At 36.3% G+C, this 27,735-nt stretch overlaps 1 protein-coding gene across 1 annotated transcript in view; it reads right to left on the bottom strand.

Moving 5' to 3' along the window:
- Window positions 1–27,735, bottom strand: part of HMCN1 (hemicentin 1) — a 495,504-nt gene that overhangs the window by 173,768 nt on the left and 294,001 nt on the right. Inside the window, 6 exon segments of the mRNA XM_020984406.2 lie at window positions 3,679–3,854; window positions 8,280–8,403; window positions 10,674–10,825; window positions 11,501–11,677; window positions 13,113–13,214; window positions 22,756–22,879. Of these exon segments, the coding sequence (XP_020840065.1) occupies window positions 3,679–3,854; window positions 8,280–8,403; window positions 10,674–10,825; window positions 11,501–11,677; window positions 13,113–13,214; window positions 22,756–22,879 (855 nt within the window).

Below are 27,735 nucleotides of genomic sequence, written 5' to 3' on the forward strand. Positions count from 1 at the left end.
ATATTTGATCATTGAGGTATAAGGGAGCCACTAGAGTTCACTAAGCATGAAAATGATGTGGTTAGACTTGTGCTTTAAGAATATCACTTTGGCAGCTGTGGGGAGCATGGATTGGAGAAGGGAGACAGAGGCAGGAATAACAGTTAGAAGGCTTTTACTGTATTTCAGGTGAGTGGTGCTGAGGACTTGAACTAGAATGGTAAACTTGTCATGGAGAGAAGAGAGGGATGAAAAAGACACTGTGGAGGTAGAACCACTAATACTTTGAAACTGATTAGATCTATGCAGTGAAAAGGAGTGAGAAGCAGAGGTTTTTGAACAGGGTATCTAAAAGAATGATGGAGCCTTCAACAGAAATGGGGAACTTTGAGGCAACGGTGGGTTTTTTGAGGAAAAGATAATGAGTTCTGCTTTGGGTATATTGAATTTGAGATGTCTATACGATATCTAGTTTGAAATGTACAATAGCAGTTGGTGACATGATACTGAAGCTCAGGAGAAAGACTTTATATAGATCTGGGAGACATCTGTACAGAGTTTACTGAAATCAGAAATGGAATGGAAGGCACTAAGAATCACAGAGTTTTTAGACCTATAAATATCAATTGCTGATACTGTAAATGGGAAATCTTTGTCTAGCAATCAACAGGAAATGGCTACTGGTGTGGAAATGATGGGAACTTTAAAAAAAAATGACCCCTCCCTCTGGAATAGAAAAGGAAAAGGAAAGCCAGGCATAGTGTGACAAATACTGCCTAGATTTTGGAGATCTGATTTCAAAGCATTCAGAAGAAGTACAAATATAATCCCATGGACTAGGATTCTACAGGGAAGTAAGGTCAAGTGGGTTAGGAAACTTTCAAGAATGAAATTTTGAATACACAAAGGGAAGAAAAATCTTATAAGGAGTAGAAAAGATTAAAGTGGATTCATAGGAAACCCACTACAGTTCATAATCCCTGAGCTCAAGGGATCCACCAATCTCAGCTTTCCTGCTAGCTGGAATTACTGGCATGTACCACCACATCTGAAGGAACTTAGATTAAAAAAAAAAGATATGTAAAGATACAAGGGCAAAGTAATAGAGGATTACGAGAAAAGCGTGGGTAAGTTTTATTACAATATTTTCAGGAGTGATAAAGTTCAGAATGGGATAAGTTTCATGAAGAAAGCAAAGGACAACATAAAAAAAATTCTTTATACTCTACAACTGACAGTGGTACCTAAGTTGCAACTATTTTCTTTTTTGTTTTAATTTTTATTGAAAAATCTTTTGCTTTTATATCACCTTCATTACAGCTCCTTCCAGAGGCCAAAAAGAGAAAAACAAAGTATTTCAGCATAATCCAACCAGTCTGAACAGTCTCTCACCTCTGCAAAGAAGGGAGATAACTGTATTTTCTCATCTCTTTTTTTTTTCAGGGTCATTATATCTAGAGTTCAGTATGAGTTTTTGTTGTTGCTCTTTACATTTCTCTAGTTATCGTCTATTTTCTTGATTCTCTTTACTTTGTATCAGTTGCATCAGTCTTTCTATACTTCTCTGTATTTTTCATGCTCAGCTTATGGCATGGTAAGCTTACTTTCTGGTGGTCTTTATACTAATTATGAATAGGGTTAGGTGAAATGACCAAATATCCCATTAAATTGTGTTTCTTACCTCCCCTCTAAAAGAAATGTCTGACCACTCTTTCCACTGAGCCCTAACTTCTTTTTCTAAAAGAATACTTTTATTTATTTATTTTAATTTATGGAATAAAACAAGCATTTCTATGACATAATATAATAAAAATGATGACTGCACAAGAAACTGCAAGTCTGTTATGTACAGCTTGATACTCCTTTAAAATATATAATAAAGTTAACATGTAAATTTGTTTCTTCCTCCCTCCCACCCTAGAGATGGCTATCGTTAGACACAAATTGATATATGTGTGTGTGTGTATACACACACATATATATATATGTATGTATATATATATATATATATATATATATACACACACATACATACATATGTATAAAATTATTCTATACATACTTCTATTTATCAGTTCTTTCTCTGGATGCAGATAGCGTCTTCATGTCCTTTATAGTTAATTTGGGTATTTATAATAGTCAAAATTGTTTATTTGCTCAGAGTAGTTCTTAAAACAATACTGCTGTCACTATATTTCGTTATTCTTTATTTTATGCAAGTCTTTCCATGTTTTTCTAAGATCACTGAGCTCATCACAATCATATACCACAACTTGTTCAGTTCATATACCTAACTTCTTTATAGTTTCTGGTTTCTTTTATACTGATGATATCAGTATCAGTATGGTTTTAGTTCCTCCCATTGCTACACAAAGCTTTCCCATTTGGTGTATCAACAGTTAAATTAATATTTATAAGTCTAAAAACATTGTGATTCTTAGTCTTCAATCCATTTCTGATATACAACATCATTGCTCAGATGTGAAAGGGTATTGCACAGGACAGGGGCATTTTCTAGTTTTCTTTGTTTCAGGGTTACCAGAGCCAAAGAATTCATCATTTTGCCCTTGAGCTGCAGATGTATTCAGTTACCACAATCATATTTGATGACTTTACAGCTTGTTAAAATCTGCCAGAATTTGTATGTAATAATGGCATAGCTTTGAGCATGGTTACCTCCGCGCTTCAGTGAGGCAGGCAATATACATACATACAGTATATTTACATACACACATACACATTTATATACCTAATATTTAAAATGCATTTTAAAATATAAAAATATATGCATACATATAGAAATAAAGAGACAGCATATTTGCTGTTCTTTCTCACTCACTAATTGTGTCCTTAAAGTAAAACATGGAACAGTAAGATCTTAAAATAGATTTCATTGATTTGATGAAAACGAATCCATTGCTTTCTTAATTATATTCATTTACAAAACTATTAAAAATGAATAATTTAAACAATTTTTATTTCAATAGCTATGTTTATTTTCTAATTGTGAATGTTTTGAATTTTGAGTGTCAAAAAAGACTTTGCTGGCCTTGTGTTTTTATTTGAGAGCACATTTTTTTCTTTCTTTTTTTTTTTTTTGATGAGGCAATTGGGGTTAAGTGACTTGCCCAGGGTCACACAGCTAGTAAGTTTCAAGTATCTGGAGCCAGATTTGAACTTGGGTCCTCCTGACTCCAAGGCTAGAGCTCTATCTACCGCACCACCTAGCTGCCCCTCTTGAGAGCACATTTTCACAAATGACAGAAAGTAAAGCTATTTAACTTTTTACATATTTATCTCATTTACTTAACTAGACTGTCAGCTCTTTGAAAGCAGAAATCATGTCTTTGTTATTTTAAAGGATCTAAAATAATTTTGCTTAGTATTTTGCAAAGTATTTGCTTAACGAATATTTGTTCACTGAGGATGAAACTATATATCTCTGGTGACATATGCTTAAGGATTCCAAAGTAAATATCAAAAAGGGTTATACCTAAAAAATAGAGAGATGTATGATTTAACGCTTATATTTATTTAAGCATGAAGTGCAAAAATCTTATATTGTCCCTGAAATGGTACTTGGACTTTTCTGGGAAAAAGTTAATAGCATTTTGATAAAATTCAATAACTTTTAAGCAGCTACTAACTGAATTATGAACTTGGAAAAAGCACAAGATAGAGTAAATATATTAATTTTACCTTCAAAACACTTCCATTTTCTGAGACACTGAGGCCTGATTTCTTTAGCAGGGGTCGACCATCTTTTAACCAAGTCAAAATGGGTGGGGGAATAGCATTGCCCTGACAGTGTAGCTCCACAGCTTGGTTAATGAAGACAGAGACATTCTGCTCTTCTCCCATAATATGGGGTGGAACTAAACAAAAGATAGAAAGAGATTTTTCTCAGAAAGGAAGAGGCCAGCATATGTTTAATCTTCATTAATCATCACAGATGCAATGAACTGTTTTGTTGGTTATCATAAATGGTTTTTCTGCAGGCATTCTGGCACACTGCCTTGATGTCCCATCTTAAGAAAGTTGGCCTATGATCCAGCATAACTAAGTCACAGTAAATCTGCTCATTTTGAACAGATATTCCTTACCAAGGGATCATCTTTAAAACTTCCAAAAAGAAAGGTAGTGCTAGCATCTCTCAAAGCTACAGTCAATAGAAATGACCCATTATAAAAAATTTAGATTTTAATTGGAGAGTATAATGGATATGCTTAAAAAAGGCAGGGTAGGGGGAGGAAGAAAATTATTCATTACTGAAAGAGAAGCAAGTTCAACTTCAAAATGTACTGTTTGTAAAGTATAACGATGCTACGAAAGTAAAATTATCAAACTTTAGGGTTATATGGGACATTAAAGACTATCTAGCTTAGCCCTTATGTATATATATTACATATAACAATTATACATAATCCTAATTACATTATAGCTTGTCCTTATTATATCTTATTTTTTTAAATGAGGAAATTAATACTTAAAGGAGTTTAATGATCAGCCCAAGATTCCATTTAGAGGCAGATATGGGACCAGAACCTAGTTTCATGTTCTTATTATTATTTCATACTGCTTTCTTAATCATATATTCATTAAATTCAGTGGAGCTAAAACCACAAAATTAAGAAAAGTGACATGTAGCTTAGTGATTGGCTATTCACTATTCTCACAATTATAGTATAAGAAGGAAGGCACTAAATTTATGATTAGATTTTTCTGATATTAAGGGTAGTCAGACACGGAAATAGTTTCCTGATGAAGGTTGCAAAAAAGTTTTCCCTTGGACATGGTAAAAAGTAGAGAAAATAACTTTCCTTTTGGTGATATAAGTTGAAATTATACCAGGAACTAAGCAGCAATGAGAGAGTGCACTGAATAACTTAAGGGCTCTTTTTGTACAGTTACATAATAATTAAAATAAAAACTAATGAAGAAGTTGAGCCTGCTATAAAAGGGCTACCCTGAGGAGTTTCTTGGCCTTCCCATGAGTTTTTATACTTGGAATAATTTTTTTTTATCTTTGTAGAGAATAAAGATGTTAAAACAAAACCATTTACCAGTACAAAATAGGGAATCACATACCATTTGAATAAATTCATTTCTAAGAAACTTTTAAAGTTCTTTGTTTAAAGTGGAATTTTATTGGCACCAAATACTGTTCACTAAATAAGGCATTGTTCAGAGTTTGGAAATATTTTTGCTATATAGAAATTTTGTTGTAATGATATTTGTTGTAACAGGAGATGATCTGTAGAGTATACTATTGTTGCAATTATTCAAATACTGTCATTTCTGCCTGTAGAAGTCACCATTAGGAAATAAGGACAAAATTTAAACACGAATTGACATTAGGGATCTGCACGCTGGGATAACTCCCTCTGCCTTCCTTCTTTATGTGTTACTAATGTGTAATGGATTCTGGGTATTAGCTTTTCCAGAGGTATTGCTGCTTTTGGAAAATGTACACTGCACAACTACTTAAGCAGACCCCTTTTGGGTACTTGAGTACATACATTTTGCATTGATTTCTGATGCTTTCTTTTCTTTTTTTAATGAAATTTAACACACAAACATCTGGCATAAGATTCTGTTTCAAGTCATCTGTTGGGGAGAAGAGGAAAAAAGAGAGAGACAGGAAACACTGGGATTGTGTTTGAGAAATGCCACAGTTCTGTCGTAGACAAAAGGTAACCAATAAGCTTGTGGGACATTAACATTGCATTCGTTGTCATACAAGTACAGCCCGTGCCGCTTTCTAAGATGTCACAGAAATGTATACTTTCACTAGATTTCCTTCTGTTTTTCTTAGCACAGAAAGCACTAAGCAGAACAGCTGATTTCACAGGTTAGAAATAATTTAAGGGAAAGTCTGGTCTCTGTGGATAAGAAGAACAGTCCTAGTATAAAAATATGTTTATCTTTGTTTCTTTGTAGTATTCACAAAAGAGGCTGTATTCTTTATGGATGTTTATAGAACTGAGAGTTGGAAACAACCAAGGAAAGCAGAATACGAATTTATTTCAAAATATTTTATCCTTCAGTTACTTTTCTCTGCAGTTAAGTGAGCTGAACCAAACTGAAAAACAAACCAGCTTTTTTAAACCAAGAAACAGACTGCAAAAACAATACAGTATTTGTTTCTTGGAGAACATAAATTAAAATGAATCTAATTACTTTGAAGGATATACATTACCCAAATAAATATATTTTATCTCTCTTGTCTCTCGCTCCCAACTTTCTGTTTAGTCTGGGGAAAAGAAGGTCCTGACCTTTCAGTTCCTCAGCTACTTTCTGTGTTATTCTTGCTTTGCTTCCTGGTTGTGTTTCTTGGGGAAGGCTTCACAGCAGGGTAGTTTTTCATTCTGTGTATTATACTTGAAGAACGTAATTGCTAAGAGTCAGATGCCACAGAGTTATACTATCTGAGATTCTAATTTGTGATCCCTGGGAAACTCTCTGAGTTCTTTAAAGTAAAAATACAATGGGAATCTAAAATTATTGGTCTCAAGTTTCCTATTTTAGGTCTGCAGGGTAAGACAACATACGGTCCAAAGACACAAAGCTACAAAGGGAAAAATTATTACATTGGACTTATCCTCTTTTAAGCAAAACTGAATTCTTCTACCCCTACGTAAAATCTGCAGATGGCTCCCTCTAAATCTATATTATATTATACCTTAGGTTGCCATAAGGGATTTGGCTATTCATTCTACTATTTCATTAATACTTCAAGGAATGGTGGTTTCATTGGAATGGTTATTCTCTCTCTGGATACAGATTGCAACAGCACTATATTTTTGTTGATTGTCTTTGAAAGTTGCTTTGACTGGAAAATATATTGTCCTGAAGCCAAACTAGTAATAAATTAGAGGACCTGGGTTCTAATCTTGTATGTGACCCTACTATATGTGTGACTTTGGATAGGTCACTTAACCTCTCTGGGATTCAGTGTCCTCATTTGTAAAATGAGGAAGTTAAATTAGATGGCCTCTGAAATACCTTTTAGAACTATGAAACTCCAAATTTAGCTAGGCTGGTCCTCACTGGTTGCCAGGGTGGTATGTAAAGTATTTCCATATTGTTAGAACTTGCCAGAATTTGTGATCTGCGAGTAAGAGTCCAAGGTCACTTGTATGTTTTGAGAGGGCATCAGTTTTAGAGGAAGAAGGAGGAGGGAGGGGGTAGGGAAAGAAGAGAGAGAGGAGGAGGAGGGTAGAGAGGAGAAGGAAGAAGAGTGGAAAGAGAACTAGGAGAAGCAGCAGCAGCAGCACTCCAAATTCTTGTATGCCCTCATCATTTCAATGCCTGGACTATTTGCAAAATCCTGCCTCAAGAGCTCCCACCCCAGTCTATCTTCCACTCAACTGTCAAAGTGATCTTAAAGCACAGGTGTGACCAGATCACATCTCTATTCAACAAACTCTACTGGCTCCCTTTTACCTCTAAGGTCAAATATAAAATCTTCAGAACATCTAAAATCCTTCGTAACCTGGTGCCTTCCTGTTTTTCCAGTCTTTTTATACCTTACTTCTCTCCTCTACCAAGTATTCTGCAATCCAGTGACACTGGTGTTCTCAATTTTCCTTCACACAAAACAGTGCATTTCTAAACTCCGGGAATTTTTGCTGGTCATCTCCTATGTCTGGAATTCTTTCTTCCTCATTTCTGCCTGTTGAACTTCATTCAAATGCTGGCTAAAATATGGGCCATTACCAGGTATGAGGTTTAAATGGAGATGAGAAGGTCCCAACTTCACTATAGCAGACTACACTCTTAGAGGGCCTAACAGAATCAGAGGTATCTTTTGTTTTATCCCTATATGACAGGCAATGATAATCATAAAACTATGAATTTTGTATATATATTTTAATATTTGATAAAAGTATCTTAACAACAGTATGAACTCTTTGTTGATTGTTCTGAATGTTGAATTATGTAAAACAGACAATATGAATGTACCTTTGATTGGAATATTTGGAGGAGATTACTTCGGTACAAGATTGCTTTATAAGTAGCAGCATTGCTTCTAATGCTCTTATTCTTCAAATATTCCTCTGTAAAGATCAACCTCATATATCTTGGGTGTATTTCTTTTTTATTCCAAGATTTTAAAAAAATCACAGGTAAAATTTATTTAAACAAAAACAAGCAGCTTGGTACTGACTTTTGTTCTGAGTTGATTGCATTAAATATCATTGCCACTTTCCATGACTATTTATTATCAACACTTCCCTTCCCCTTTGTGATCTTGTTGATACATATGCATAAGAGACAAAATGACTGCTATTCCTCACCATATACTCTGAGGTCAATGCCCCTTTGTTTCTCCCCAGCAGCATTTACTGCCACACATGTGTATTTCCCCGTGTCACTGATCTGTGCACTCGTCAATGCCAGGACTCTACCACCAAAAAGGACCTGTAAAAGAAAGAATAAGAAATCAAGGTTAGTAAATATTTTCTCTTGCACATTTGCTTCAGTAAGTAATGATAATAATAATAATAATGATAACAGCCAGAGCATTGATAACATGCTTTAAGGTTTACCAAGAGCTTTACAAATATTTTATTGAATGCTCAGAACAACCCTGGGAGGTAGGTTCTATTATTATCCTCATGATGAAGAAACTGAAGCAGGGAGCTAAGTGACTTGGCTAGGGTCAAAGAGATAGTAAGTGTCTGAGGCAGAATCTGAACTTAGGTCTTTAACCTGACTTAAACAATGCACCACCTAATTGCTCAAAATTATGAAACAAAGGGGAATTTTTTTGTAACATGCAGGAACTTTCCAGAATCATTCCAAAATTCACGAAACATCTGAGTTAGAAGGGACCTTAGAAATCATCTAATGTTACCTACTTAGAGCCATTTATTTTATAAGGAAACACCTATTTTATGAGGAAACCAAAATCCAGAAAAAGAGGTACATTGATCTGCTCCAACTCATAGGAACTTAGCAGAGTCAATAACTCATCCCCAGATTTCCCAACTCCTATTTAATGCTCCTTCCACTAAATGCTGCTTCCTATCTGGAGATAGCACCCCCAGTGAATTTTGTCCATTGGTGTCATCTTAATTTATAGTGATTTCTAGCTTACCTGAATATGAAGCCACTGACCGTGGTAGCAGAGATATTCAGCATAAATAACAAGGATTAAACTATGATAATATATAATCACTAAATTTCTCCATAGTGAAACTGGTAGCAACTGCTAGCCCAGGGTTACCATTTTTATGGAAAAAAATTGTGTGTGGTGAAGGGAAGGGGAAGGGAATATTTCAGGCAGCAAATTAGATGATCATTTAGTTTTATAAGAGAGAAAAAAAAGATGAAACCACAAGAACAAAAACTCAATTATTCCTTTTTTCCAATTGTTACTAATAAATTCTGTTAAATTAAACTTTAAAATAGGCATATTAATAAATGACACCTCCATCTATTTTTCGCCTCAGTAATCAATATTTACCTTCTATCAAGCCTTAAAAGGCTCTGGACAAGGAAGGATTAAAGAAAGCATGATGTATTGAAAGAAAAAAAAACCAAGAGGTTAAGAGATAAACTAATTTACTTGATTAAAAAGCACAAAAGTAAAATTTGATTTTGATTTGATTTGTTTTTCTCATTATTTTTTTTACTCAATAAAATTGAATCAATATGAAACTTTCCCTTTAGGTCTAAACTCACAGATTTCTGCAGAATCTTAGAGTTGGAAAGGGCTTCAGAGACCATCTAATTTCCACTTGTGCTTGACTAAAAATCCCCTTATGACATAAAGGACAAATGGTCATCTGGCCAGTTTTTTTTTTTTTTTTGAGACAATTGGAATTAAGTGATTTGCCCAAGGTCACACAGCTACTAAGTGTCAAGTGTCTGGTCTGAGACAGGATTTGAACTCAGGTTCTCCTGACTCCAGGGCTGGTGCTCTCTCCACTACACCACCTAGCTGCCCCCATCCAGCTGTTTCTTAAAGATCTCCTTGAAGAGTTAATCCGGAGAAATATATAGTAAAAGGTAGTTATTTTACATATTAGCTAGCAAGACAGAATCTGGCCAAAAAAATGCAGAAGGAAAACAATTCTTAAAAGTGAAAGACTAGTTCACATGCCATCTCAAGGTGTTCAGTTTTTTTTATTGCCCTCCTCATTCAGATTATCAACAGCTTTCCTTTAAAATGTGGCAACCAGCCAGAACCACAAGCAATACTTCAGACATAATCTGACCAGAGCAGAAGACCTCAGAATCAACTTATATTTATTTTTATATATGTACACTTTGTTGTTGTTGTTCAGACATTTTCAGTTGTATCTGACTCTTTGTAACCCCATTTTGTTTTTTTCAACAGAAATACTGAAGTGATTTGCCACTTCCTTCTCCAGCTCATTTTACAGATGAGGAAACTGAGGTAAATAGAGTCAAGTGACTTGCCCAGAGTCACACAGGTAGTAAGTATCTGAGGCCATATTTGAACTCAGGAAGATGTTGTCTTCCTGACTCCAGGCCTGGCGTTCTCTCCACTGTGTCCCCAGTTGCCCCCAGCTAATCGTTATATAGCTAAAAATGGATCAGGGGCAGAACTCTATGCAACTATCATACTTTTTGTAGATTTTTCTAGTGACATATACTTTTCCTAATTTTATTTCTTGTCTCTTAACAGTAGTTGATTTCTTTAGAATAGTGGCAGCAAGTACCTGAATTCCATCAGAGAAGCTGGAGACAGGGCTACCATCTTTTAGCCAGGTCAAACTTGGTGCAGGAATGCCTCTGGCTTCACACTCTAACCTTACCAGGTTATTAACGACCACTGACATCATGTCATTGCTGCCAGAAATTGATGGGGGGACTAAAAGAGAGATGAATTATGATAAGGCAAGTTAATGTTAAAAATTATTTAATTCAAAGATAAAGACAAAGAAGGCATAGTAATAGAAATAGTGTTATATATTTCTACAATAGTTTTTTTAAACTTTTTCGAAGATGTTATCTATAGTTTTCGTTTTATCCTCACAGTTACTCTGTGAGATATGCAAGGAGACCATTATTACCCAAAGTTTAAAGCTGATGAAATGGAGACAAAGAGAAATGTGCTGATTTTCCTAAGGCCATGAAGCTAGACCCTGACAGCGCTGGGCCTAGAATTCAGATATCTTTACTCCCAGAAAAGGGTCTGTCCTCTGCTGTACCATGCTGACTCTCTATTTAGGCAGGGAAAATTATTTTTAGCCAAAACACTTGTGATCACAAAGAGTATTTATTAATAAATGTAATTATTATAACTGGTCAATAAGATTTCTGTGGCCTGTTAGAAAAACCATTTAAATATGTTCAAAGGTCAAGCAGATATTAACATGTCCCAAAGAATAACACTATGTTATCTTAAATGTTTTGGTCCCTAAACCAAGATAATATAATAAATGTTTATATTGAAAGTTCAAGAGACTTACTGTCCTTGAAGCTAATTTTTAGTAAGCTCTTCCTTGCTCCCTGCCCAGATTAATTTAGGATAGGTGATACTTACCATGAACCTGTAGACTGTAAAATAATTCGGCAGTTCCTGCCGTATTGATGGCCACACATTTGTAAATGCCAGTATCAGCTATCTGAGCACTATCAATCTCAATGATCTGTCCTCTCTTCAAGAAAGTGATTCCAGCAGAACTTGAAAGCGGGTGATTATCTTTATACCATGTAATAGCTGAAAGAGGAATATGGGGAAAGAAAAGTGAGTGTGAAAAAAATTCCTTTGGAACAGTTTTATTCACTGAGCTGTCTCACAGCTATCATCCAGAAGTCACCTGGTGCCATGCTCATGCTGATTCTCCAACTTGCTCCAGGCTAGAAAGCCTCTTTGGTGGTGATTTTTGCAATTAAATGCTCAGTTGGATCTATGACCTCACCGATGTGGGAGGTCCCTCCAACCATGCAGATTGTGAATATTACTCATGTTCTCACAAAAGTTCATCCAGAATGTGAGAGGCCTTTCTTTCTCCCAATATCACAAATATATTAATGGAGCACTATGACTGTTTATCTCTTACGGGGAGACATCTAAAAAAAAGTATCTGTCACCCTCTGAGCCTAAAGATAAGTATGCTATTTTTTTCCATTGTCCTTCCCATCTAAAAAGACTGGCCGGGATCCCATCTTACATCATATCAACACTCATTAACTGCTTACTGTCATAAATGACTGATATAGATCAGCAATCTATGGGACAAAGTAAATGCTGAAGATCAAAACCTTCATCAGTAATAGTGCTTTTGCACGATGATTTGTATAGTATTTGTGTGATGCTACTTTGTAGGGACAAGGAGAGGAATAAGCATTTATATTGTGCTTATTAAGTGCCAGATGCAGTGTGAAGCACAAATGTTATCCTACCTGATCCTCACAACAACACTATAAGGTAGATGCTATTATTACCCACACTTTACAGTTGAGGTAACTGAGGTAAAGAGAGATTAAATGATTTGTCCAGGATCACTCTGCTACTGCCTGAGGCTAGATTTTAAGTCAGGTCTTCCTGGCTCCAGACCCAGGGCTCCTTCCACCATACAGCCAGCTGCCTCAGTTGTGTATTCTTTATAACAGGAATAAATGTCAAATGACTTGGAGGGGCAAGTGTGATATAGTGGGGAAAACTACAAGACTTTGGGTCAAAAAGAATATTGTTTAAAATACTGCCCCCCTCCATACTTATTAGCTGTATAATCATGAGCCTTTTTCAGCCTGTTTCTGTATCTGTAAAATGGGAATAATAACATCACCCTGGATCAAATGAGATGTAAAGGGTTTTCAAAGCTTAAAGCACTATGTGTCTTACATTTTTATTATCATCAATAATAATTTTGTAGCTTATATGCAATATACAGATGTATAACAACTGAGTGACTCATACTAATGTCTTTTAATTAGAAGAAATTATAGAAACATATGTAATTAACAGCAGCACTGTGAATACCAACATTTCACTTTTTAAAACCATTCATACCTAGGCTTAACTCCCTAATAATCTTAGTAATTTTGTTGTTAGTACTCAGGAAGAAATCATTTTTCACACACAGTTTTATAATCCCTAGAATTGCTCAAAATATGATTAAGATACAATATACCAAAGCAAACAAACATACCAGGCAAAGGATTTCCAGATGCTTCACACTCAAGCTGAATTGGACTGTTAACCACGACTGTCTCATTCAACATCTTCCCAGCATTGTCAAGGTGAGGAGGTTCTAGAAGGACAAACATTCTGAATGAGTCAGACAGAAATGCATATTTGGAGGCAATGTGATCGGTAAAATTTGCAAGGGTTTTTTTTTTGTTTGTTTGTTTATAGATACTGGATAATTGAAAAAAACAAGTATAGAGAGGCAGAGAATGTGTTCGCCTAAAATGGTACTTTTCTATTTCAATGAAACTGAAAAGGTCCAAGTCCCCCTCCTATACTACTTCATGTTAAACATAACAATTATTAAGCATCTCAATGTGCAAAGCACTATAGATAAATCTTCAAAAATTTCTATGATCTAAAAATCTTCCTCTAGGAAGGAACACAAAACACTGTGTATGACTTACAATTTTAGACATGTAGATATTATAGAAAATGCACAGGATAGGTTTTTAAATAAATACTGGTTGAATTGATATTTCTGAATATTTTGGGTAACCTAGTCCAAAACTGAACAATTTTGACATTGGGGATTTTCCCCTGCTAATCTTCATTTCTCCCCATTTCTCCCATTTGCTCCTCTGGACTTCTCTATCATGCCCTATAAATGTCTTCATCCTAGATGATCCCTTTAGCCTAGAATTTATACTTTTGGTATACCCTCCACTGCTGGGGTCCTTCCCTCCGACTGGATGACTCCTCCCAGACTCTATTTAAGAAGGGTGTCCATGCCAGTCATCTCTTCATTCCCACCAGGCTACACTCTTCCAGATTCATCCATCATGCCCCTGCATCAGGTACCTTTCCCATCCTTGCGCCTTAAGCTTCTTTTTATGTGTTGTCTTCCCCCTTAGACTGTAAACTCTTTGCTGGTGGTGGAGAACAAGCATTTATTAAGTGCCCACATATTATGTGCCACATATACTTTACAAATATTATCCCAAAGAACAGCGTTCTTTTAGCTTGCATGTGTGTTCCCAGCACTTAGCAAAGTTCCTGGCCCATAGTAAGCACTTAATTATTTTAAATCTTTCACGCTGTAGTTTAGGTTGTCATTGGGAGAGACACAACACATGTATAGAATTCACTTTAGGAAAGAGATTTTTCAATCCTGTAATCAGTTAGTAGCTTGCTTATACTCTTCAGTTTATATTCTGAAATTACCCTTAAGTAGCTAAGAATCTTACTAGCTAAATACAAGAGAAGATTATGGACTAATCAGACTGGTTTCTTAGGAAGAACATCACACCTTGTAGATGTTATGTCCACAGTCTGGTTGGAATATAGTATATCCAGGATTGCAAAGAGCACAAAGATCAGAAGGATATTTAACACAGTGAATGACTGAGTTGGGATTCAAAAAAGTACTTGACAGGTTGGGACCCTGGGCTAAGACTACTAAGATAAAATGTGATAGGAAGGAATGTAAAAAATTAAACAGATTCTAACCATAAGCTTCACAACTATGGTATGAGGCAGAAGAAGCAAGGTTAGACACAAGGGAATGCTGGAGACAGCCTGAACTAGCTAGTGAGGGCTGACTGTAAATATTTTTAATATGAGCACTTATAACTTGGGAATAGGTAGGCATTACAAATCAAGGTTTGATGTATTGTTTTGTTGATTGACTAGGCTTAAGAAAGTGATGGAGAAAAATGTTAAGAAGAGCTGGTTGGTAAGCATTTACCAGCACACTCCTGGTTAGACGGCAGTTTGTCAAAAAAAAAAAAAACAACACAACAAACAGACAAACAAATAGTGATTTTAATCAGTGAACCAAAATGATAATATTGAGTCAATAGTGTTCATAGAGCAACTAAGATAGCTGATGTGATCTTAGGATATGTGAAAAGAAGGAGTAAGAAAAGGCTAGGCTTAACTGTATTCTGAGCTGGTCAGAAAACAATGTGCAGAGTTTCTTTCAGTTCTGGACACCACAGTTTAGGAAGGACAGGAAACCAGAATGTTGACAGGTCTCAAAATTAAGCAACAAAGATGAATTGAAGGAACTGGAAATGTATAGTCTGGGGAAGATAGGACTTAAGAGAAACATCACAGATGTTTTCAAGTATCTGAAAGGTTGTCAACAAGAAAAATTAACTTGTTTGGCCCTAGAGGGCAAGACTAAAAGCGATGGCTTTAAGTTGCAAAGATACAAATTTAAGATTAACATAAGGAAAAACCTCCCAAGAATTAGGAGTCTGAAAGTAAAGTGGGCTGCCTCAATAGGTGGTAGCTATGCCTGACCACCCAGCAGGAATAATATAGAAAGATATTTCTTTTAGCTATTGGTGGGATTAGATGGTCATTCAGTTCCCTTACGACTCTGAAATTTTGTGATCCTACAATCCCTAGAGGAGGTAGGATCTGAGGCAAATCTCACATTATGTTTCTGCCATTTCCCAATATTTTCATGTGAAATACAGTTAAAACATACATCATGGGCAGATATGCAAAGATGTCACAAAAGTGAGATATATAGCAAAGAATTCTGTGGAAAGGAAATGAAGCCATTCTTCTCTCTTTCTCTTAGTAATGAGTTGAGTCAGAGAGTAGGACATAATGGCTCTTAGCTTATTTATCTCGGCATATGTGCAGAACTTCCTTGCTCTCCCCCTACTTGCTCCTTCTCTGAATCAGCAACTTCTAGCATAGAGGATACTCTACCTACCTGCCTACCTATCTATTAAAAATTAAAGTTCATTAAATATTAACAGACTTATCAACAGCAATATTAGCCACCAAATGATCTCTCACTTTCTCTCTCTCTCTCTGAAAAACAATGCACCAAGATTATACACTAAGGTATAAACAGGTTACAATCTGCAACATTTTTTGAAATATACACATGTATACATATATACATATATGTATATGTTTGTAGATATTAGTGCACACATACAAGAGAAAATGGTGCCAACAATAGTAAAATGACTAAAACAAAACATCACATATCTGGTCTTCAAGCAAGGGATGGATTTTACATATTCTTGCTGAATTTCTCCATCCACAGTGGGGAAAACAATCACAAATGACACACAAAGGATGACACCAAAGTTACCACACCCACTTTTTATGAGCGATGAGGCAGATTCAGCCTTAGCATTTAAATCAGTCTGGAAGAATAAGTTGAGTTTTTGGAAAATTCTTTTAATACTTCCTGGTTTTTTTTTTATTATAAGTATAGTTAATGCTATAATAATATCCTGTTGGCCTAAGAGAGTTAAGATATGTAGTAACTAAAGGGGATAGTAATTGGAGCATGTGGCAATAATAGGGACATGAAAGAGTTAATGCCATTTAATTATCTAATTTGCCATTAAGAAATTGCAGTAATAGTATCACAAATTCAAGTTATTCACAAATGAATGGAAAGTTGGTTCCCTAATCTTTTCATCTACATGTGTGAAGCCAAAAATAGCAGGGGAAAGATAAAGAAAAGTTTTCAACAACACTTGGTGCTGGCAAGTATTTGGTAATAAATAAACACACACATTGTGTATGTAAATATATACACACACACATATACATATGTGGTCATGCATTAGGTAATTTGATATCACATACACATATGGATGTATATGAAATTAAGAAGTTATAATAATGACAAATATCTCTGCAGATGTTCCCACTAGACTATTAAAGTCCCCAGAGGGCCCTGGGGAACAATAGAGGCAGTAGAACTTTACAAATGTTTGTAAAAATGTTGGTGAAGTGAAAAGGGCCCCAAATCGAAAGTTTGTTTTGCCAAAGCTATTAAAAGCAGGGATTTTACTTTTACTCATGTTTTATGAAGAAACAAATACACATAACTAAAAAAAGTTTGCACTTTTAGCACCCCAATCAAAACATCTGTCTCAGTTGGCTAACATTTGTAATATAAAACTCAGCCTCATATTTTGGTCTAAAGAATAATAACTTCCAGCATTTTTTAAATTTTAGAGGGGAAAAGGGGCTGATAGGGGCTCACACATTTTGTAAGAGGAGGAATTTTCCCAGGAAGCCTCTCAAGGATGTTTCTCTACTGAACAAATAGGATCCATGTGTTTTGTTTTGTTTTTTTCTGACTCAAAACCTAAACGGTTCATTGTCAGCATCTTAGAAACTCCTTCTGATTTCCTTATGAATAATAGAAGCATCTAAGAGTACTTGATAAGAAAGACAGTAAGGACCTGTCCTGGTGAATTTTCTAGGAATAGATACTTTGCCCCCGAGACAGTTAATGATTCTAAATACACAGACACATTATCTGTTGAAAGAATCAGGTATATGGTCTTCTGAATAAAGATTAGAAGCCAAGACACTTAAAAAGCAGTGTCTAAAAACAGTGAAAGGTTAGTCCTATTAGAATGAATAGAAATATAAAAACTTCCTAACTTATGAATGGTTTGTATACAAAAGTGTATCTGTAAATCGGTTGTTTGGAACTGGAAATACATTATCTTCTAGAAACAATGTTTTAAATGTTGGTTTGATTCCTAAACTGACCCACAAAAGCCCATGTAATGTTTCATAGGGGTGAAATACTTTAAATTTTCTTTGAAAAAGAATGGAAAATATTATCACAGGGCTAACAACTTAAAATTTCTTTAAATTTTCTTTGAAAAAGAATAGAAAATATTATTACAGAGCTAACAGTTTAAAAGAAACAAATGAAATTGAGTTTGAAGTTTATATTCAATTTATTTTAAATATTGATGATTTCACTGTGGGACAAGCTCTTGAAGGTGGCACATTTTGCCAGGCTGGGAACAATTACGTGTCCAACCACAGACTGACTGTCACCTGAAGATCAGTCTGCTTAATTCAGGGAAGCTCTCACCAGAAGACTAGCTTCCAGATGATTAATTAGTTTGTCTATAACAGCTCATGAGGATTGCTTACTAAGTTGTATAGTGCTTCAGCCCGTATTCTACCATACCAGTAAAATCATTTTTTTTAATACTGAAGCTGATGCTTGTGAATGTGAATTTCTTGATGTTCCCAGGTTCCCTTCTCCTCATCAACCCAAAGTAAAAATTTGTCCATGTTGCCTCGAGGCTAGAGTGCAGCCCTGCAGCTTGGCCGAGATGGGCAACCCAGACTCAGAGGACCAGCAGATACACCACAGCCCACACAGCTCAGAGGCATAACTGAACAAGCAGGATGATACTGGTAGTTTTGCAAGGGAAAATAGCCAGCAGCAGAAGCAAACACAGAAAGGCCTAGAGAGTGAGCTGCCCTGACTAAGCATGATTCCCACTTGTGTTCTTCTCCTCCAATAAATTTTTCATGTATATTCTCTCACTCCCACTTCTACTGTAGGAAAATATACTCATGTGTGTATGAGGATTTTATTTGTCATTTATTTTGCTGTTCCTTTTAATTAAATATGTTTTACTTTGAAAAGAATATGATCTCTTGTTGGTCTGACGGGGTGGGGAACCTGCAGCCTGGAGGCCACGTGTGGCCCTCTAGGTCCTCAAGGGTGGCCCTTTGACTGAATCTAAACTTTGCTCTGTGAACTGGATTCAATCAAAGGGCCCACTTGAGCACCTAGAGGGCCACATGTAGCCTCCAGGCCGCAGGTTCCCCACCCCTTGCTGGTAAAAGGACCATTAGTGCAGACCTTCATTTAATTTTTTTCTGATAGTTGTCTTTTTTAGAATGAGGAAAAATGTCGGGATGGCAGACATTGCTTCTGCATCTAGTATACGTATCATGCAGGAAATAAAGGTGGAATCCACAAACTCTTTTTTCCTGGCTACTTTTGTCTCCTGTGGCAAAAGAGAAGCAGCAGTAGGGGTGCATATTTCCCAGCTCAATCAGCACTGGTCTGCAAATGGTGAAGTTAACGAATGAATGGAAATACATGAAGTCCTCAACATGCAAATAGGCTTGTGTCCAAACATTTTTAAATCAGGTTTTTGGAACTGGGAACAGATTTTCCTATAGAAACAATGTTGGTTATATTCCTGGGTTAGCTCATAAAAGTCAGCTTAACCCTATCATGTAACTCAGTGACTACACTTGCTATTAAAAACAAAACAAAACCCAGCACAAAACAATATTTTTGCAACAATTGAGGGATGGAGAATAAAATGAGAAAACTGTTCCTCCCAGGTATTGGGTTGAGAAAAAGGATTCTTTACATCAAAAATGATCATCAGAGAAAACACACCTCACTATTACACATATGAGGTTACTGGAATTTTGTGCTTTTGGAAAACTTACCAATAATTATAGGAAATTGCCCCATCAGGGGAAAATGTGCTAAATTCCCTCATCATATTCTTAAATCTCTGGGTACCTTTAGAAATCTGTGTGGTAGGTCTTCTTCACCACACCACACTTTATTCTGAGCCCCTTGAACAAGAGTCAGAGGAGATTAATTATGAACAAGAATCAGTCATATTTTTCAGTTCCTTTTTACGTGTAGGAATGACAATAATGATTTTATGCCTGAAACAAATTAAAGCTTGCGGGCAGCTAGGTGGCATAGTGGCTAGAGCACTGGGTGTGGAAGCGGGAAAACTCAACTTCTTGAGTTCAAATTCAGTCTCAAACACCAACTAATTGTGTGACCCCAGGTAAGTAGTCACTTAACTGTCTGTCTCAGTTTCCTCATCTGTAAAACGCGCTAGAGAAGGAATTGGCAAACCACTCCAGTTATCTTTTCTAAGAAAACCCCAAATGGGGTCACTGAGAGTCAGACAGGACTGAACAACAAAAAGAAATGAAAGATAAAAAGTTACTAACTCCATCCTGCCCCTCCATTTTTGATCACTGGAACTCCTAGGGTGGTAATTAGCATTGCTACCATGGAAGTAGAAAGGACTTGAAAGAAATTTTCTCAATCTCAAATCAAAAGGGGGAAGGGAGAGAACTCAAGAGTTTCAAGTTTCATAAAACCAAAGGAATTCAAAAGGCAGACTTAAGTAAAGATTTCTACCAGCTGGCCACCTGCCTCTGTCTTTAAGGGTTTAAAAGACAAAAGAGGGAGGTGGCCCCAAAACTGGGCTAAAAGAGCTAAAAACTCCTTCACAGGAATAGAGGGGGAAATATTCAGTGGCAGCAATTCAGTAGACTGACAGAGAGTGATCATAATAAGCATTTAATTATCGAGGCACTTTGCTAGGGATATACAGACAAAAATAAAACAGTCCCTGCCATCGAGGGACATCCAATCTAGTTGAAGGAATAAATGTAGGCTATAAATATAAGTATAGACAAAATACCTACAAGATTATTGGGGGGAGAAGGTACCAGCTGCTGCTTGATGGGGTGCAGGGGAGGGGGAAATCAGGAAAGATTTGCTGTGGAAGGTAGTGCTTCTCAAGACTTCATTAATGTCCCTGTTCCCAGGCCAACCAGAGGCTATATTATTTCCAATCAAAAGACATTTAATTCAATAGCATAACTGATAGAGAGCAAGCTAGACTTGCAGAATCAACAGCCAATGATTGAGCAACAGAAACAATAGGTCAGTGCAGTACAACCCTATAACTGCAATGAAATCATGAGGGAAAAATGAATGGTATAAGGAAATCTGAAGGAGTTGGGGGAAAACAAGCTATAGCAACAGTGGAGACAGAGAAGAGTTCTAGCAAGGATGTTGCTGTGGAAAAATATTTTGCTCTAATGAAGCATGTTCCCTAAGAATGTCACCTCATTCTAAAACATAAATTGTTGGTTTGTTGGGTTATGTGTACATGTTCCCTCTTCTTCTGTGGTGAAGTATCTATAGGAGAGTAAGTCTCTCCAGAGCAAGGCAGAGATGGGGATGAGTTTCCTTATTTTTTTGCTATGCTATTTGAGTATCTTTCTCATTGAACATCTTCTGCTTGGTCTGGTAAAAGGAACATTGGTGAGGACTCATGAGTTGTTATGTTGTAATGTAAATACAAAGGATGATTTGAACCTAGGGTAGCTTTCTGGGGACCCACAATTGAAGAAGGCAAAGGTTACGTATATGCTCTCCCTACTACTCTATGATTCTGGGTAATTCATTCATCTTTGATTTCCATTTCTCAGTCTGTAAAACACTGCTTGTAATTCAGATTTTACTGAGAATCTTGGGAAAGTGATATTTTTAAAAAATGTTTTCAGTTTTATACATGCCGTGTCAATGTTGAAGAAACAAGGGTAGGTAAGAAAGGCAGTCTGTCCAAAAATAGCTGTTGCTTTTAATTAAAGGTAAACTGTTCTTTGATGCAAAATCAATTTGATGATAAAGCAAAATGAAATGAACAAATAATTAAACATTACTTACATAATATATGAATATCTGAGATGGAAAATGTTAAGGGGAAAATTAAGTTAAACATTTTATTTCTAAAAGTGAAAATAGCTAATGATCCTAGTTAAGATCTGTGATTAGATCATGAGGTTCCATTTCAGGAAGTATATTGAAAGAAAAGTGCTGTACCAATTCAGGACTGTCTGAATTATTGGAGCTACTTAGGTGGGAGTACATCCATTAGGAAGAAAGGAAGACATGATTTTAACTTAGAGGTTTTTCTTATATGAAACCTAATTTGAACTGATGTAAAATTTCAAAATGGAAAATGAATTTCCAACTAAAAAAGCAGTTTGGGAAAATCATATCATGAAGTTGGGGGAAGGGAGAAAAAAGATGGAAAGAGAATATAAGCCTTGGAGTTGCAAGGACATTGCTAAACTTTGAAGCATAGAATCAGTCTTTGGGAATTGTAAGGCCCTCCGTGGTCATTTAGTCCATAACCAAAAAAGGGCATCGTCTACCCTCTGTTTGAACTTCTTGTTGAAATGAGTATTTTATGCATGCAAATACAATATTCAGTGGGAACACAGAAGTCTTGAAAATCTTCACAGGTAGTACCCTAGTCGGTTAGATTCCTACCTATTTTTTAAAAACCAACTCAAATGCTTGCATCCCTGATCCTTCCTGGAGAACTTTACATGGCCCTCACATTGTACTTTTTAAAAAATTTTCTAATGCATTACCATCTAGTAATATGTATTATCAGGGACCTGTGCTTGTGTTTTATCTTCCTGCCAGACCACAAGTTCTATAAGGATCATGTCTTAACAAAATTCTGTATCTTCCTGAGCATGAAATACAATGTACTGCACAAAGTAGCTTAGTAAATGTAGTTCTTGCCAATACCTCAAACAACCCTTCCAAGATGGATCATGGATTAGTCAACAAACATCGAAAACATAGTATATGTGTTTGTAAATTCCTAAGTGAGGTAGTCCCTTCTCTTAAGGAGCTTACAAGCTGCAAAAAAATCGCAGGTGCAGCTAAGGGACAATCGTCACTGGCTCTGTTTAAAGAACTATGGAATGCTACCAAACAACCATTAAACTAAAGCTTCATCAAATGACAAGCCCTGACAATATTTCAACTCAAAGGACTGTGGTGGATTCTTTATGCTTTTATCTAAACAACATATCTTACTATCTAGATTGAAAATCATGATTCTGATGTATGCAATTCTTTTGCATACAAGGTAAAATGGTGTGGATTTTGTCGTGTAAGTTTCAAGAACAAACACTTCTATTAACCCATGTTTCTATAAAATAGAAATGATGGCATCAGAAAAGTCACAAATAAACTCTGTGTAACAAGAAATGGAAATTACCATGCACATGTAGGTGAATATGCTGTTGGGCTTCTCCAGCTGCATTGGTAGCCACACAGGTGTATCTGGCAGCATCTTCCAGCAGGGCTTTGGCAATTTGCAGAATTCGACCAGAAGACTGCAGCTAATTGGAGACAAAAGCATAATAATGGCTTGTGACCTTCATATTTGAGTCTTGAAAAAGGCCACATGAATAACAAGCTGATCCAGGTTAAAAAAAACACAACAACATGTAGTTCTAGTGAGAGACACACACACAGAGGGACGGGGGGGGAGAGAAGGGAGAGAGAGAAAGAGAGAGAGAGAGAGAGAGAGAGAGAGAGAGAGAGAGAGAGAGAGAGAGAGAGAGAGAGAGAGAGAGAGAGAGAGTATGTATGTCAAGAAAATCAAATTTCTACGTTGTCCATGTCTAAAAATGCATTTCTCATTCCTTCCTTTTGAAAATTGAGACATTTGCCCTGTTTCAATCCTATGATTGAAATCTCATTTGCTAACATATTTCAGCAATTATTTATGGTTCACCTTGGTCTGCTCACTTGAACTCACTAATGGAGGCTAGATGCCATTTTACCATTTGACCTCACCTATCTCATGAGGTCTTTCCATGCTAATACTTGTGCTCTGTCCTTTCCAGTCCAGATACCATCCTCTTTGGACGAGAAAACAGAAGCAAGCTAAGAATTATTTTCTTGACCCATGTTGAAGTTCTATCCATTCTTTGATCCTCCTTTTGTCCCCCAAATAGGTGAAATGAACAATATTAGCAACAGCAAAATGAGAAAACAAGACCAAACCCTTTCCGTTTTCCTTATTCATTGTCAGCCTCAATGCCGCTAATGTCTTTGTGTTGGCCTTGCCAAAACTACTATCTTCTGTATGTGCCTAAAAAAAAATCTGAGTTTGATGATGATTTCCCCACATATCCACATCAGACTTTTTAGGTGGGCCTTTCCCCTCTTTATTAGAACACATTCTGCAGGGACCTTCAGGACTTTCTTCTTGGGAACTTCACCATTAAGCAAAGCTCTAACATTTTCCATGGGAAATAAACATAGGGAGAATTTTAGGCATTGGATCCTACCTCCCATTTTTCTGACCCCTTTGAAATCTGCCTTCTTCAAATCTAAGGCACATGTCAATCATTCAAGAAGCATATATTAAGTATTTACTGTCAGCCAAGTACTTTGCTAAGAATTGGGAATACAAATAAAAAGGAAAAACAATCCTTGACTATAAGGAATTTACATTCTAATAAGGGAGACAACATATATAAATCAGAAGCAACAAGATACACAGTTGATGGAAGGTGAACAGTTAGGTGGTCCAGTAGACAGAGTGCCTGGCCTGGAGCCAGGAAGACATCTTCCCGAGTTCAAATCTGGCCTCAGACATTTATTAGCTGTATGATCCTGGGCAAGTCACTTAACCATGCTTGCCTCAGTTTCCTTATTTGTAAAATGAACTGGAGAAGGAAATGACACACCACTTTAGTTTCAAGAAAACTCCAAATGGGGTCACAAAGAATCAGACACAAATGAGAAATGATTAAACAACAACAATCTTAGCATATGCCTAGCTTTCCTTTCCTTTATCATGAACTTCCTTTCCTCTACCATGAACTCTAAGATAGAATTGCCATTTGCTCTTAAGATTCCTCATGTTTCTCTTTCAGTAAACAATTCCTCCTTATCAGTCAGAAACAGGGTGAGAAAAGTAGTTCTCATCATTACTTTATTCATCTTTTAAAGCATGCAGTTATCATTAAAGAATCACAGATTTATTAGCTGCTCTGTTTTGGCATAGAAAGAGCTCCAAATATGCCCAGATAGTCAAAATTTCCTATCATTACAACATATGGCCTGCTCAGGGTCACAGAACTCATAAGTTTCTAATAACTAACAAGGCAGAAATCAAACCCAGGTTTTAAAATCCCAGCCCCCTACCTGCCACAATGTCTGATAACCTTTGGCTAAGACAAGTTGAAAGCTGTTAAGATGTGACTGATATTTAAAACATTATGTAATTAATCATCCATTTATGTCTCTTTATGAATATCCCTTCTGCCACTATCTCCTTCCTTACCTATTTCACATGATGAAAAGGACTTACTTTTTACCAAGGTTAACCTCTCTACCTGCTCAAGCAATCTCATTCTGTCCTATCTCTTCTATCAGATTGCTGTCTCTGTAATCCCCATTCTATCGCTTATTTCAATCTCTTCCTGTTTACCTGTTGCTCCTCTACTGTCTACAAACATGCCCATGTCTTCTCTACCATTCTGAAAAAACCCTCACTTGATCTTTTCATCTTCACTAACCATCATCCTATATCTCTTCTTCTTTGTGGCTAAACTCCTAGAAAAGCACTTCTACAATAGATGCCTCTACTTTCTCTACTCACACTCTCTTCTTAACCCTTTACAATCTGGCTTCTAAAAGCTGCTCTTTTCAAAGTTACCAATGATCTCATAATCAGCAATTACCTTTCCTCAATGCTCATTCTCTGCAACCTTTCTGCAGCCTTTGACACTATTGATCACCCTTTCTTCCTTGATATTCTCTTCTCTCTAGGTTTTTAAGCCATCATGCACTCTTGGTTCTCTTCCTATCTATCTGACTACTCCTTTTCAGTCTCCTTTGCTGGATCTTCATCTAGATCATGCCCCCTAATAACTGGTGTCTCACATGGTTCTGTCCTGTTCTTTCTTCTCTTCTTTCCTCTTTGCTACTTAACTTAGTGATATCATCAGCTCCCACGGACATAATTATCATCTCTATACTTATGATTCTCAAGTCTACCTATCCTGCTCAGGTATCCTGCTACCTCTCTGATGACCTCCACTCTTACATTCTCAACTGCCTTTCAGACATCTTGAACTGGATATCTAGTAGATATCTTAAACTCAACATGTCTAAAACCAAACTAATTATCTTTTCCCCTAAGTCCTTCCCCCAACTGACCTTGCTTATTGAAGTCAAGGGCACCACCACCTTACTTGCTCAGGCTCACAAAGTACATATCATCTTCCACTCCTCATTATTTCTCACCACCCCTAAATCCAATTTGTTGCCAATGCCTATCAATTTCACCTTTGCAACATATCTTGAATATGCCCTCTTCTTTCCTCTGACATTGCCATCAGTGGTGGAGGCCTTCATCATCTCATAAAGTACAGATCTGACCTTGTCACCCCCATAATCGACGAACTCCAATGGCTCCCTAACACTTTCCAGGTCAAATACAAAATCCTTTGATAGTCAGAGTCTTTATAACCTGTTCCCTGCCACCTTTCCAGTTTTCTTATACCTTACTCCCCATTAAACCAGTGACACTGGCTTCCTTGCTGCTCCATGAACAAAACACTCCATTTCTCAGCACTAAGCATTGTTTTTTGGCTTTTCCCAATGCCTGAAATGTTCCCTCCTTATCTCTGCCTACTGCCTTCCCTGGCTTCCTTTAGGTCTCAACTAAAATCCCATCTTCTACAGGAAGCCTTTTCCTACTCCTCTTAATTCTAGTGCCTTCTCTCTGTTAATTATTTCTATTTATCCTGTATATAATTTGTCTGTACATACTTATTTGCTTGTTGGCTCCTTCATTAGACTGTGAACTCATTGAGGGCAGGGGCCTCTTTTTGTTTATTTCTTTCGTATCCTTAGCATTTACTTGGACTAGTGCCTGGCACATATTAGGCATTTAATAGAAATTTATCAACTGACTGACCTTTGTGGATAGGTGGGCTTATATACAGATAGTCTTTGTATAGTCTTTTATATAGTCTAACTCTTAAATTATGTTATTTTGTGTGATTCTGTTTCTGGTCCAGGTGTCCAAATCCCATTCTTAAACATAATCTTTTTTTAGGCTTTTATATCCTGAATCCTCTATAGTTGATAGTAATGAAGAAAACATCATCTCTGTCCTCAAGGTCTTCAATTTTTTGATGAAGTTTTCCAGCTCTTTAGCAAGGCTTTTTAAGTTCCTTTTGGTAATATCTAATGCCAGGAGAAAGTTCTCAGGAAGTTCTCTTTTGTGTCCTAGATAAATGCCCCCAGAAGGCAGCAGATCTGTTTTTCTTTTAAGAATGAGGAATTCATTATCCTACAAAGCACTCCTATTCTATTGTCCGCTAAAAACTACAGTGATAGTCTGAGCATAATTATCTAAACTTTTCCTCATACTGAGCAGAAATCTGCCTCTGTAATTTTGTTCATTGGTTTTCTTAGCTAAAGGGAATATATTTAATCCATTTTCAATATAATGGTCCTTTAGCTACTTTTATTTAGCTTAAATTTTTGTTAATGTGGGCATTATATAGTTTTAAGATATAGTCCATTTCATTTAAATTGCTTGTTTTATTGACATGTGGTTAGGCAAAATGGTTTCTAATAATTTTCTTTATTTCTTTTTCATTAGTTGTAAACTCTATAATCAAAGAAGCTTACATGTTTTGAAGACAGCTATTATTCCTCCTTCCCTCGGCCCTTGCAAGTCTTCTCTAGGAGAAACTGGAGTTCTTTCAAGTGTTTCTCAGTTGACGTGACTTTTATAGTTTCTTCATCATCTTCCCTTTTGGATAAATTTCAATTTTCAATATCTGTCCTAATAAATGGGAAGTGAATGTTCCAGGTGTGGACTAGCTAATGTAGTATGATTGAATTATCAGGTCTCCATTATATTCATTCATTATATTTCCATTCAAGGTAGCCTAAAATGAAATGAGCTTTTTTGGGTTTTTTTTAATAGCCTCATCATGTTTTGGTTCTTTGTTGCTGTTGTTGTTAAGCTTTTAGCTCACCAAAACCCAAAGGTCTTTTTAAAATAAAGATTCCTTTCATTACCGTACTTATGCCATTTTAACATAAGTGTAGGACTACATATTTTTCCCTATGTAATTTCAACTTGTTAGATTCAGTTTACTGTTTCATCCTGAGATATTTTGGGATGCTGTTATTGTCACGTGCATAACAATGAACATTA

This window comes from Phascolarctos cinereus, unplaced genomic scaffold (assembly GCF_003287225.1).
Source record: "Phascolarctos cinereus isolate Bilbo 61053 unplaced genomic scaffold, phaCin_HiC Scaffold_5;HRSCAF=322, whole genome shotgun sequence".
Lineage (NCBI taxonomy): Eukaryota > Metazoa > Chordata > Mammalia > Diprotodontia > Phascolarctidae > Phascolarctos > Phascolarctos cinereus.